This window comes from Gracilinanus agilis, chromosome 3 (genome assembly GCF_016433145.1).
Source record: "Gracilinanus agilis isolate LMUSP501 chromosome 3, AgileGrace, whole genome shotgun sequence".
In the NCBI taxonomy this organism is placed as follows: Eukaryota; Metazoa; Chordata; class Mammalia; order Didelphimorphia; family Didelphidae; genus Gracilinanus; species Gracilinanus agilis.
Window position 1 is genome coordinate 189,044,663 of NC_058132.1, and position 14,856 is coordinate 189,059,518.

Sequence of the window (14,856 nt, forward strand, 5' to 3'; positions counted from 1 at the left end):
CTGGGTCACACAGCCTATCAGAGAAAGGCCTTGAATAATTCCTGGAATGCCCTGGTTTCTGGGTGTGTTCTCCTCTTGCAGGAACTTAAAACCAAGAGAATCAGAAATATCAGAACTTCTTTCCTTAAGTTAGCTTAAATCCCACAGTTTACTGCAGGATATAAATGAATATTTATGGATACTGATTAATGTAAAGCCCAGAATTTATATTTTTGGGAGCAGGGGCCCAAATCTTGTTGAACTCTTTATTTCTTGTGGGACCTGGAGGTCACTTTCCCTTTATAAGTTTCTGGATGAGCTTTTCTGTCTGTAGCATGGGTTTCAGACTTGAACAGAAATGAGAGCCACTAAATTGTATCTAAATATATCATGTTAAAATTACTTATGTATTATTGTGTTTTTATTATTTTGTTAGACACGTCCCAATCACATTTAATCTGCCTCAGGCTGTACATGGGAGCACTTGTTTGGGACATGTGTTTGACACTTCAGATTTAAAGCAGTGATGGGCAAACTACAGCCCATGGGCCAGATTGGGGGGTGGGGGCCTGAAATGCTCTATCTGCCAGAGAGACATTATTCCTAATCTGACGAATACAACAAGTAAGATACAATACAAGGAAACTTCGAAAGAGTTGTCTTAGAAACAGACTGACAGATGAGCATTTCCTTTCCTTTGGCCCCCTCTTTAAAAAGTTTGCCCATCACTGATTTAGAGCATTAACTAGAAATGAAAGCAGTTCTCTTATAGAAGTATTTGGAATGCAAGAATTTTTGAACAGAAATCTCTCCCTTACTTCCCACCTGGCTGACTTATAGAGAAATCAGTGGATCAAAATATAGAAACAAACTAAAATTTTTCTGCTTTAAAATTAAAAAAAATTCTTAAAAAAAATTCAGTGAGAGCAAAAAAAAATTCAATGTATGATTTACTCTAAAAGAGAAATTAAATCAATTTGTAGTTGACTTATGGGCAAAAACATCATGCAGAAATTTTATAAAAAACCCCTCTCTATAATTTATCAAAACAAATTAATGTTTTAAATGCAAAAAAACACCTTTTATAAAAAACCCAATTTATGATTTCATTCATATTGGGAACTTCCAAGAAGGAATTTCCTCTGTCAATGCAGATAGCAACATGTGCAATTTATAATTTTTTTTTAACCCTTGTACTTCGGTGTATTGTCTCATAGGTGGAAGATTGGTAAGGGTGGGCAATGGGGGTCAAGTGACTTGCCCAGGGTCACACAGCTGGGAAGTGGCTGAGGCCGGGTTTGAACCTAGGACCTCCTGTCTCTAGGCCTGACTCTCACTCCACTGAGCTACCCAGCTGCCCCTGCAATTTATAATTTTAAAAAATTGTCTGGGGCACTGAAAGGTTAAAATAATTGCCCAGTCACATGGCAGCAACTTGGCTTGGGTCTTCCTGACCCCAAGGCTAGTTCTCTACCCATTGTGCCAGGCTAGATAAATGACTTTTAATAATACAACAGCCTTGCCACCCCCCCAAAACAAACACAAAAGAAACTAAACTTTTTTGTTCATTCAAAATTCCTACCTTTTGCTTTCATAGCTACATATTCATTCAAAATTGTAGTCAAATTTTTTCCAAATAAAGACTGTAAAGAAAAAAAGAGACCAAGTTATTACCATAATGATGACATGGCAGCATCTTTCATACTGGAACACTCACCCAGACTTTTTGTATTAAAATGTAGGAATGCTGGCCAGTTTTCGTTTTCTTAAAACAAAAATAAATAAGGGACAAGGAATAACCATATCCAACTGAATTTAAAGAGGAGGGTTAAGAGCCATTTTCTAACCAGAGTCTGAGGAGCCTTGGTATAGACCTGAGAAATAAGATTTCTGCAGGGAAGTAGAGATCTGGACAAAACAATTACTTAAAAGCAATACTGACCCTTTGCCCATTAACTCTGGCTATTTAAAATTTGCCTACAACTACATCCGGAGCAACTAAAGGAGAGAATAGGAGGAGCGAGTATAACTTGCACAACTTACCTCAAAAGTCTGTTGTAAAACCTTAAAAGACTATATAAATGTAAAGCACTATACCATATCTACCAGGCATAAACATTTTTCTAACAACCTTCTTAAAAAATTCAAATTTATTCTTTATTCTTCACTGATTCATACAAATTCTCCCAGGTTTCTCTAAAACCATCCCATTTATCATTTCCTACAATACAACAGCAACACCATATATATCACTCTAATAAATCATTCCCCAAATGACAAGCACCTCAAGTTTAGAGTTCCTAGATCAAAAAAAGCAGTAGCAGACTGCTATTGGATTTTTACCCTTCAAATGAAAACCACCCCATAGCTTTGGGAAAATATATTTTCCTAAAACAGATAGGTAGTGTTTTGGATAGAGTGCTGGGCCTAGAAGCAAGAACACCCAAGTTCAAATCTGGCCTCAAACACTATGTGATACCAAGCAAGTCACTTCTGTTTACCTCAGTTTCTTTAATTGTGAAATGGAGAAAATAATAGCAACTACACCTCACAAGGTTATGTGACAATCAAATGATATTAATATTTGTAAAGAATAAAGCACAATGCCTGGCATATAGTAGGTGCCATGTAAATGTAGGCTATTATTATTAATGGCACTTAGATTTTAAGACATAGAAGAAACTGTAGTTTATTTAATCTAGGTTTTTGACCAATCACAAATTATCTTCCCTGCTCCAAATATCCCATGCAAGTAGAAAGGTAATAAAGTAAAAAAAGAGCACAGGCTCTGGAGTCAGAGGACCTGGATTAAAATCTCACACTGGATGATTACTACCAGTATAGTAATGATGACTTTAAACAAGTCACTCAAACTTTCCCGGACTGTCTATTTCCTTATTTAAAACATGAATGGGTTGTACTAGATGGTCTCTGAGATCCCTGTCAGCTCTTTGTAAAATGTAAAATGTTAAGAAATATTTCTCTAATCTAAAAATAACCAAATCCTCTTTAGGTCCTGTTTGAAGGTGGATCTGGATCTCATAAAAAAAAAAAAACCCTTTTTTAAAGAAATGGATTAAATGGTAGTATGTAAAATTTAGAAGACTACTTCTTGTCTTGTTTAGATTATTGCCCCCCCCCCCATACTAAATTACTGGACTGTTGACCTGTCTAAGGGGGCAAATGTGGGGCTAAGGCAAAATATTATCCATGGAGAAAAAGAATTAAGCTGTTAATTGAACAGGGAAGAGGCTCTTTGGTTTCCTCTAGGACAGTAATGGTGGACTTTTTAAAGATCGAGTGCTGTGCCCTGCTCCCTGGACTGAGTACCATACACCGCTTTATCCTGGAAAGGGGAGGGAGAAAGCGCTCCCTTTGAAGTGAGGAATGTCCTCAGGAGCATAGAGAAGGGGTGGGGGAATAGCTCCGCTTGAGTCCTTCTCGCTTTCTAGTAATGAACTCTGGTGGACAACTGCAGGCATGCCCATAGAGAGGGTTCTGTGTGCCCTTTTAAGCATGCATGCCATAGGCTCGCCATCACTGCTTTAGGAGGAGTTGTTCTTTAGATTTAGAAGACAGCCAATGATAGCATGATGTATGACATCTTGACTTATTCATGATTGGATTTAAGTGAGGTAGAGTCACACAAAGTTGTCAGCCTCATTCTCTCTTCCATAGACATCTAAATCCAGTGTCAAGACAAAGGTCAACAGCCTGGGATGCAATGGATGACCGTGGTATTTTGAATGTCTGACCAGGTTCTAAGCACTCCACAATGCTTGTTTCTGATGTGTGCTTATCTGTTCATTCTTCCAGAAGTCTTCACATGCTTGGGGTGGACATGCCCCTAGGCCACCAATAAGTTTAAAGACTGTCAGTTACCTTCAATTTGGTTTAGCACTTCTGGGGAAATTGTTTTACTAAGGTTAGCAGCTGTATGTGCTACAGCTTCTCAGAGCCACAGCTGAGAGTTGGGTGATAGGTAGACACCAAGAGTGAGTGAGTAACCCTGAAGAAGGCTCAGCAAATCCCCACACTAGAGGTGCTAATGCTCTCTGGAGCATCCCATATTATCCTCCTCTGGGAGGCAATAAAGAAATAAAGTTGAAAAGATTATGACCTTTTCTTGATTCTTAAGTCACTCCACTGGAGCCCAACTGCTACTAGGATTAGATATAAAATTCTTTGTTTGGCATTCAAAGTTTTTTATAAACTATTCCTCCCACTTCCTCTACCTTTCCAGTCTTTTTACACCTTCCCCTTTTCCTAATTCCAACTATTCTTTGATAATGTAGCACTGGTTTTCTTATTATTCCAGAACAAAAAATACTCAATCTCTCACTCTGGGCATTTTCCCTAGCTTCTTTCTGTGATATTTAGATTAAATCTACACTGCCCATCTTTAGATTTAATCACCAAAGTTGAAAACATCTCTAATTTTGGGAGGTCTATAACCTACATGAGCGTAGTAGAGGGATAGCTTCAGGTGTTTTAACTCAAACTTTGGGACCTTATCAGCATCCAATTGCTTATTATTCAGCCCATCTGGACCCAGTAGCTGCAGGAGCACCACCATGTCTTAGAGGCATAGCTGCCACAGCTCTATTAGTAACAAAAACTGATGATCTAGTATTGGGATGCCCATTAACAATTATGTGCCCACATGAAGTAGAAGCATTGTTGCTAAGACATAGAACACAGGCATTTTCTGATCAGAGAATTACAAGGTATGAAATAACCTTACTAAATAATGAAAATATTCCTTTAAAACGTTGTACAACTCTTAATTCTGCCACCTTGCTTCCTGATTTACCAGTCTCAGGAGAACCATTACACAATTGTGAAACACTAGTGTCTATGGCTGAAAAGCCTCAAGATAATCTCCTGAACACTCCTTCAGACAATCCAGATATAAGACTTATTTACTGATGGTTCTTCTTTTATGAGGGATGACATATGCTACACTGGAGCTGCTGTAGTAACAGAATTTGCCACTGTGTGGTCAGCTTCACTGCCCTCAAATCTAAGTGCTCAAGGCACAGAACTCTTAGCCCTAAAACATGCATGTATAATTGCCAAAGATAAAAAGGCAACAATTTATACAGATTCTAAATGTGCATTTGGAGTCTGCCATTCAGTGGGTATGTTATGGCTTCAGAGAGGATTTTTAACCTCAGCTGGAAATTCTATAGCTAATGCAAAAATTATTAATGAAGTTCTTTCTGCTCTCCAGCTACCCAAAGCCCTAGTTGTAGTTCACTGCTCTGCCCATACAGGTGGCAGTGACCCTGTCTCTAGGGGAAATGACCAGGCAGATACTGCTGCAAAACTAGTGGCCATAGAAGGGCCAGAATTAATTTTAACATTAACAATCACTGATGACTTAAATTTATCACCTTCCTAAAATGAAAAGGAAGTCCAAAAATGGAAGCAAAAATTTAAAGCAAAACTGATTAATGGAGTATGGGTGTCTTCTGAAGGAAAACCCCTGCTCCCTAGCAGTTTTTTTCAACAAATTTGCCAATCTATTCATAAAAATGATCATTTGGTACCCAGGGCATCGTGGACTCTGTTAAAAGAGAATGGATGGGGTGGACATGATTGAGGGTGTGGACTCGAAACTACCACACCAATGCAACTACCAACAATTTGGAAATAGGTCTTGATCAAGGACACATGACAAAACTAGTGGAAATGTGCGTCGGCCATGGCTGGGGAGAGTGCGGGGGGTGAAGGGGAAAGGAGGAGCATGAATCATGTAACCATGTTAAAAATGAATATTAATAAATGTTTAAAAAAAAAAGAGAGAATGGATAGCTACTGGCATAACTACTATAGCCTCTAAAGTGTGTGCAGCCTGCCCTACCTGTCAAGCATATAACCAACATGCCTTTCGTGGCAAAGCTTATGGCAGGTGTCCTGGTGACTTTGTGGTCTTTTTTGGCCACAGCAATCATGAACACGAAATGGACCACACTTCTATTTAGTGTTTTTTTCTACCTCTGAAATAAAGGTTAAAGAAGGGTGAATAGAAAGGGGGCAAAGGGTGCTAAAATCAGTTTCTTATATGTATAAACATTAACTTAGCTGCAGATCCTCTAAATAAGATTCTTGATCAATGACCAAGAAGCAGATGTATTAACCAAGGAAGAAAAAGTATCTGCAAATAACAACTATGAAAATAACTGCAGCTCATGTACTTAGCATTTGTTTCAGAAGATGAGAATGCAGAAAATTTTTACAAAGAGATGACCAAAACCTCCATTAAATCAACATACATTTTAACAGACAAAGCAGGATGAGGTAACAGACAGGAGACATGGGTTAAAGTCCTGCTTCTGAACTATGTTGGTTATGAGACTCTGGGTAAGTCACCTAACTTTCAGCATCCCTTGAAACTCGAAAAACTGCAAATTATAGGAAATTCCATAGAGTAATCAAGTCATGACCCAATGAAATATTGATCTGAAGGGGTAAGGAGAAATGAGAGGCCAAAGGCTTGTTAAGGATAACAAGTTTCCATTTGTAACAAAGGTCTTTCTTTTAATATTTTCCATTATGTATCTAGAATATCATGGTCTCTGAAGAATGAAAGCAAAGATTACCAAAATGCAAAGAGAAGACAGATGGTGGACATGAGAAAGCTGTGACATGTTATACATAAGGAATTATGTGAGAGAAACAATATGAAGGATGTTATCAGAAAAACTTATGGGGAAAAAAAGGCTTGTTGACCACATAAAAAAAGGAAGGTGTAATTAGTGGATAGCCTGCATGCTTCTATAGTAGCCACATAATGCCAACTTATGTGCCCCTAACCATATTAGATAGCATCCTAGTTTTTTGGGAGGTCATGGACAAGAGTAGAATAGGATAGCCAGGCATGGATGGATTGTAATGGTTATCAGTCGAGTGAGTACCCATAACCACCACTTGGAGTATTAGACTAAAGAGCAACCAAATTGCTTTCCCCAAACTGATGATTTGACTGAATGAGGAAATTTCAAGAAAAAGTTTACCCTATAAAGTGTTTTACTGTCAAATGAAGCCAAAAGATCAATTCACTCACCAACAAGCAGGCTGGAATAAAACCTTCATCTGTACAATGTTCTGCATATTCCTTTAAATTTGAACTTTCTAAAATGAAAGTTTGGCAGGTAGAAATGAGGTTTTCTTGTTGTAAATAGCCTAAATAGGAAAAAACCAAAACCAAGTTATACTCTATATAATCCGAAGTAATAAAATGAAGAAGCAATTTAATACTTTCAAGTTATATTATTTTCATTATATATAATAAAATTACAAAATTTACTAAAATCCCTAACAACATACACAGAAAATGGCAAGGTCCAGAAACTAGCAATTTCTCTGTGAAATATAACTATAAGCACTACTGAGTTTTCCTTTCTAAAATCAGCATAAATTTATTCAAGAAATATTTAAGTGCTTATTGTGTATAATAAATTTTACAGTAAGCTAGAAGAGATACAAAGTATACTCAAGACAGTCTTTATCACAATGGAACTCAAAATAAAACATGTAAAGAGCTTTGTGTAGTCTTGAAGAGAGAAAGTCAAGCTTATGAAGTGCATGAAAGAATCTTCCAGTATTTTATATTTAATTTATATTAAAGAACTATACCAATAACAGTTTCTCTCCTCTCATCCCAACTGAACAAGCATTTTTTTAAAATAAAAAGTTTCATTAAAGTATTTTTTTATGTCTGTCACTTTCATAGAACCCTCTTTTTGAACAAAAAAGTATAAAGGAAAACAAGTCAACATATTAATTATGCCTAATTCTGTACCTAACCTCTCATATGTTTACAAATTTGCTTATGGTTTTCATTAGTGTTTTATAAGTAAAACAACACAAATCTACATGATGAAATACTGACATTTTATTAATATTTACAAATGTGAAATTTGCACTGGCAGAGGGAGTTTCCTACAGTCAATTTAAATCAAGAATTTATTTACTGTATACCACTGCATCTTACTTAAGTGCTGAGGATACAAAAAAAAAATGTAGAAGATTTGGCCTTTGAGTTGTAGAGAATAGGAGGAGAGGGTGCTTAGGTCGAATGGCCTTAATTTTATCAGTTGATTAGGGAGGCTAGGGGAATTGTACTATGGAATTCTTGTTGAAGAAAAAGATTTGAATAGCTTCTATGGAAAAGAAGCTAGGGAATTAATTAGGGAGGAATATAATGACTATCTTTTAATGTTTGGTTAGTGGTTGGTTGAGATTGAATTTTTTTTTCAATTTTTAAAACTTCTTCTCTTCTGGCTTAGAATCATTGGTTCTAAGGTGGAAGAGCAGTAAATGCTAGGCAATTGGAGTTACGTGACTTGCCCAGGTTCCACAGAACTAGGCTGAGTTCATATTAGAACCCACAATCTCCCTTCTTCAAGCCTGGCTCTCTAGCCAATGAGCCACTCAGCTGCCCCTATAAATTTTTAATGTAAACAACATAGTTCCTAAACTTTCTCTAGCTGCATGTGATTAGGAGGTGAAGACATATATAGTTAGAACAACCTAGGGTTGAAGTTTAACAAGGAATAAATTGAATTAGGATGAGAAAGGAAGGTATTTTTGAGAACAGAGGACATAGTAAAGTTGAAATGACCAACTCCTAGGTTTAGGTTCGAGAGGGAAGAAAGTGAAGTCTGAACAAGGACAATGCCCTAAGGAAGTAAGAGTGGGAAGGGTGGCCTTTTTTTTTCTTTATTTTTTAAAATATTTTACTAATTACATATAGAAACAGTTTTCAGCATACACTTTCAGAAATCATAAAATTCAAATTGTCTCCCTCCCTTTATTTGACCCTGCTATTTCCAGTATTATTGTTCTATCTCTTAGGCCCTTTGTCAGTGCCTCCACTTTCACTCTCTTTACCCTTCTCAATCAGGCATCTTGACCACTGAAACTACTCTCTCCAAAGTTACAAAGTTATTAATGATCTCTGAGTTGCCAAATCCCCTGGCCTTTTTCTCCATCCTCATTCTGCTTGACCTCTCTGCAACCTTTGACACCATCAATCACTCTTTCTTTCTTGATACTCCATTCTCTCCAAGTTTTTGGAATATCACTATCTCCTGGTTCTCCTACATATCTCTCTGCTTTTTTTCTCTCCTTATTCTTACACACACTATTGCCAATGTAATTTTCCTTAAGCAAATTGGACTATGTTACTCCTCTAGTCAACTGATTCAAGTGGGTTTTTAGACTCTAGGATCAAATATAAAATTCTGTTTAGCTTTTAAAAAGCTATACAACCTGGCCCCAATTTGTCTTTCTAGTCTGAGTGGGTATTACTTCTCCTCCCATACTTTGCAACTCAGTCAAATCAACCTCTTCCTCATAAATCATACTCAATCTCTAGTCTCCCTGTCTTTCCACTGGCCATAACTTCAACACATTGCTTAGGTACCATAATCAGTCTGTGTATACAAACATACCCCAAAACACATAAACACAGAAATATACACACAATTTGACCTATTAGATTGCAAACTCATGGAGAGTAGGGATTATTAAGGATTGTTTCTTTGTCATCTCCAGTGCCTGTATACAGTGCTTGGCACTTAATAGACAAAAATACTATATTCATATTTTTATTCTTTTTTCTTTAAATCCTTATCTGAATACTATGTATTGGTTCCAAGGCAGAAGAGTGGCTAAACAATGGGAGTTAAGTAACTTGCTGCATAGATCACATAGCTATGAAGTGTCTGAGGCTAGTTTTGGACCCAGGACGAAAACTTTGGATCTCTAAGCCTGGCTCTCAATCTGCTGAGCCACCTCTAGCTGCTCCTCATTTTTATTCATTTGTCCCTAGTTAACAAGGTTGTGAATGACTATACAATGGAAAGCTTCACAGTGAATGAAAACAGACTGCAACATATTCCCAATGAAGAAATGCACAGAAAGAGAAGCATAAAAAGTATTATTAGAGAACTGTTTGGTAAAAAGTAAAATGGCTCATTCACCAGGTAAGAAGTCCAGAGAGTTGATGGACAGCCTGCATGCTCCACTGGTACTCACAAACTATCAAAAGATCTAGCTAGGAATGGGCATGCATGTCTGCTACTGGGAAGGCTGAGGCTGGGAGATCATTGACTACAAGTGTTCAAGAGTTGTGAGCTGGAAAGTGCTAAGATGATCAGTTGTCCTCACTAAATACAATATCAATATGCTTCCTTTAGTGAACAAGATTGTCTAAAAAAGGGTGAATTGGCCCAGATTGGAAATAGGGAAGCTCAAAGCTATTGTGCTGATCTATAGTAGGATTGGATCTGTGAGAAGCTGCTGCACTTCCAGGCTGGGTAAGATCAGGAGATCAAGACCCCCCCCAAAAGAGAGATTTTGAAGGCTCTCAACATATTCGACAAATCATTAGATTTTAAGAGTTTCAGGGGACCTAAGCAGCCACTATTCTCACCTGTACCTAAAAAAGAATCCCTGATACAACATATCTAGCAAGTGGTCATCTGGTCTCTGCTTGAAGATGTCCAATGAAGGAGAACCCATTAGCTGTTGAGGCAAGCATAATCTACTTGAAGATAATTATAATTGTTAAAAAACCCTACCCACCCACCCCATGAAGTCTAAATATACCTCTTTATCAATCTCTGTCCATTGTTCCTATTTCTGCCATTTGGTTGCAAAAAGAATATGTCTAATCCCCCTTCCATAAGACTATCTTTCAAATATTTGAAGATATGTTTTAAACCAGTGATAGGCAAACTGCAGCCCCCTGAAAATTTCTATCTGACCCCACGACATTATTCTTAATCTGACGAATACAATGAGTAGGATACAATACTATGAAACTTCCAAAGAGTTGCCTTGGAAACAGACTGACAGATGAGCATTTCCTTTCCTTTGGCCCCCTCTTTAAAAAGTTTGCCCATTACTGTTCTAAACACACCTCCTAATTCACCTAGCCTGTTGAGGTCCTTAACTATCTTGGTCATCATCCTCTGGATACCCTCAAGTTTAATGATGCTCTTTCTAATCTCTGACACCTATAACTGAACACAGCACTCTAAATATGATATGATTAGGGAAAAGTAGAGTAGGGCTAATACCTCCTTATTCATGAAAACTACATATCTCAATGATGCTCCAAGGTCAAATTTACTTTTTTGGGTATCATATCATACTATGGATACATATTGAACTTACAGTACATTAAAATCTGCAGGACTTTTTTCAGGCTAAATTTGGTCTTATCATGTATGTTCCTTCTATCTTGTATTTGTGAAAGTAATTTTTTAAAACCCAAGTAAGAGTTTATTTATATTTAATCTCAATCTCATCTCATTAATTTGGCCAGGCATTTCAGTTTATCAAAACTTTTGGTCTTTACTCCTTTATCCAAAGTATTAGCTATCCCACCCAATTTTGTATTATCTGAAAATTTGATAAGAATGCCAAGAAGTGTTCATTCAAATCACTGATAAAATCTGTTAGATGAACTTCTAAGCTGACATCAAATCATTAAAGTTTGCTCCCAGTATGGCCATTCTACCAGTTCTGAATCCACTTAACTGTACCACTGTATTTGCTACAATACTAACACCAATAGATATGATTCCTGCACCATTGTTAGGGATCTCTAAGAGATTATGGAGAAAAGGAAAGATGCCACAGGAATGGAGCACAAATTGTCACAATTAAAAAAAAAAAGGTTGTCTTCAAACTAAAGACCAGTGAGTTTCCACTCTGCAAAATTCAAAGAATTATTACAGATTGTTAGTGAACATTTAGAAAAGGAAAAGATTATCAACAGCTACCCTGAAGAGATGCCCTGTGGAGGATTTGTGGGATTAAGACAAGTTACATGGGATGAAAAAATGTAAGCAAGTTGTGATTTGCACTGTTGGAGAGAATATCCCTAGAAAATCACATACCTATAATATCTAAGAATGGATTACTTCAATTGGATTATCATATCACTTTCTCCTAAACCAGAATCACTGAATCTGAACTAAACAAAACTAGCTATACTCCAGAATCTTTATGTATGATGACAGAGTCCACAAGTGAAATATGCCATTGATATTTTTGTCAGTACAAGGCTTTGTTTGACCTACATATCAGCAGAAATATAACTTTAAAAGGTCTCTGGCACTTATGACTATATATAGGATTAGCATGCCAATATTAAAGTCTGATAAAGTTGGTCATTCAATAAACATTTTTAAAGCACCTAGCATTGTGTTAAACTTTGAAGATTAAAAAAAAAAAGAGTAAAAAAGCCAGTCCCTGCTTTGCAGGAGTTCATAATCTAATGGGGGAAGATTACGCAAATAACTATATACAAACAATCTATATACAGAATGAATTTTGGACATCATCAACAAAGAAGAGGGTACTAGAGTTTAGAGGGATCAGAAAAGGTTTCCTGTACAAGTAGGGATTTTAATTGGGTCTCAACGGAAGTCAGAAATTGAGGATGAGTAGGGAGAGAATTCCAGGCATGAGGAATAGTGAAAATGTCCGGAAAAGACTACCTTATCAATAACCCCATTCAATACTAGTTTAAAAGCAAATTTAGAAATATGTCAAGTCTGTGTCACAGGACCAGATTCTGAAAATGAATGCGGCTCAAGGCTTAGCAACACAACTGCCCTGCACTTTTAAAAGAATATAAAAACACAAAACACTTCCCAAACCCTGGAAACCGGAGTGGCCTACTCCACGACTACAACACAACAAGCTGGACAATGGAAGGAATTGAGTCACCCAAATGGAGGCATATCCAACTAGGGCTAGAAATGAATCCCAGATTTATATCATATCCTTGTCAGAGATCTGGAAGAATAACTGTGGTGGCTCTAAAATGTGGAGCAGTGCCTGACGGATCATCTGGATGGGTCAGCCCAACGATTCCCGAAGGGGGTCCCAAATCCGGCAGATCCAAAAGAAAGACGTTTAGAAATCCGCAGGCGGGTTCTCGGTAGGCGCTCTCCCAAGAGGCCCTCGCTGGTTCTCGCCCTGCTTTTAGGCCGCCCAGCCCCGGCTTACACGAATAGCAGGGCGCAGGCAAAGCAGAGCCATCTCCTCCCCCACGTCAGTCAGGGTCCTCCCGGGGGCCAAGCCCCAACTCTCCCGCCTTGACTCCCGTCAAGGGGAGCTTCTGTCTCCTCCGGGACTGCGGGAAAGGAGACGCGCTATTTGACCCAGTCGGCCTCGGGCTCCCTTGCCCCCAGGGCTGAAGAGAAACCGGTGGCCGGTTGGGTTCCGAGGCAGGGAGGCAGAGCCTCCGACCTCCCCCCACCCCCACCCTCATCTCACCCTCACCCCGCCCCCGGTTGAAAGGTAAACCAAAGATCCATAGACCACCTCGGCCGGTCCCAAGGCTCAACTCACCCAAGACTAGTCGGGCAACATCGGACGGTAACAGCATGATCAGGCCTCTAGAAGGACTCTGAGACCACCACCGCCCCCCACACCCCTGGCGCGTCTCAGGAACCTTCCGCGTAGCAACGCCGAGACTGCATCTCTCAGTTCCAGCGGCGGCGTCAGCTGCGGCACCGAACCCCGAGACAACTCGTCCCGCCCCCTGGTTCTCTTAGAGCCAATCGCTCTTAGGGAGAAAGAAAGGCGCGGAAACGCGCCCCGCCCTAACACTGAGTTAAAAGAGCATCATTTCCGCTTAGGGATAAGGTCGGGGGGCGGGAAAGGGAAAGGGGGGCGGTCATACGCCTGCGTAGTGCATCTTAATTGAAGACCTTGAAGGAGGATGGTTCCTCTATTAAACGATCATTCCCAATTAGCGAATTGCTGCCCAGGCGGGTGGGACAGGGAAAAGGAGGGGATTAGTGGTACGCCTGCGCAGAGGGAGTCACAGAAATTAAGATCTCCCTGGATTCTCCCGCCACGGACGGAGACTGCGCACTGATGTTGGGTTTGAACCCGGAAGCGAGAGTTGTTGCGCGGGCGTGGCGCTGGTTGGGTTCTCCGTGCTAGAGAGAAGAGGCTGGAAGGCTGAGGGTGGACCCAAGCGGCCTTCTTTCTGGAGGCTGCAGCCTTCGGATCCCTGCGGTAGGGGGCGAGGGAGAGCGCGTGCCGCATCTGTGGGGTTTGGGGATTCTGCTTAGGAATTCCGGGATTGGGGTCTCTCCCTTACCCAGGGCTTCTCCTGGCTACTCGCCTGGGGTCAGTGACCGAGGATACCCCGCTTTTCCTTTCTTGCTTTGACTCAGGGTCGAGGGAGGGGGTGGTTTAAATCTCCCTGGGAGGATTGGAAAGGGAGGCCAGAAACCCTCCCCCCACCTCCATTCCTCTCTATCACCAATCTATGGACCCAGCTGGCGAGCACTGGCGCTTCTAACCAGTCCTCCGGTTCCTCCTTACCTCGGATCCTTCTCCTTCTTGATTTTTGATGACTTCTTTTTGTCCCTCGTTTTCTTTATCCACTTATTCCCTTCAGGACAGAGCCTCCCTTATGATATAAGGGTAATCTTGTTCTTGGGGCTACCTGGCTAAAGCTAGATGACACGGGGTGGGGGGGATGACCAGTTATTTAAAATGTTGTCTTCCTCCTTCAGCGGTTATAAGGGCGGTGCGTGACTCCATGAATCTTTGAGAAATGTATTGATTAATAAATAAATTAATTTAAATGGTGAAGCAGAAGTATTCCAAACAATCCAACTTACCTTTTAATCTAGTTTCTGAAATGAAAAACATTACTGTCAGTGTCGCAATTCCAGGCACTTTAAGTAAGAATACCGTTAGATGAGAAAATGAAAACCTCAAGAGGTTAAGTGATTTGTCCAGGACTACACACAGCTAGCCAGTGGAAGCCAGGATTAATACTAATAATTAACGTTTATATAGCAGTTGCTGTGTGTGAGGTGCTTTACA

The 14,856-nt window shown here is 39.5% G+C and overlaps 1 protein-coding gene across 2 annotated transcripts in view; it reads right to left on the reverse strand.

The window, feature by feature from the left end:
• Positions 1–13,396, reverse strand: part of LOC123241474 (protein NPAT) — a 44,586-nt gene extending 31,190 nt beyond the window's left edge. For both annotated transcript variants that reach the window (XM_044669119.1, XM_044669120.1), the window contains exons 1-3: positions 13,360–13,396; positions 7,049–7,167; positions 1,562–1,622 (exon numbers count right to left, since the gene is read on the reverse strand). In XM_044669119.1, the coding sequence (XP_044525054.1) occupies positions 1,562–1,622; positions 7,049–7,167; positions 13,360–13,396 (217 nt within the window). The remainder of the gene's footprint in view (positions 1–1,561; positions 1,623–7,048; positions 7,168–13,359) is intronic.
• Positions 13,397–14,856: the final 1,460 nt, after the last annotated feature.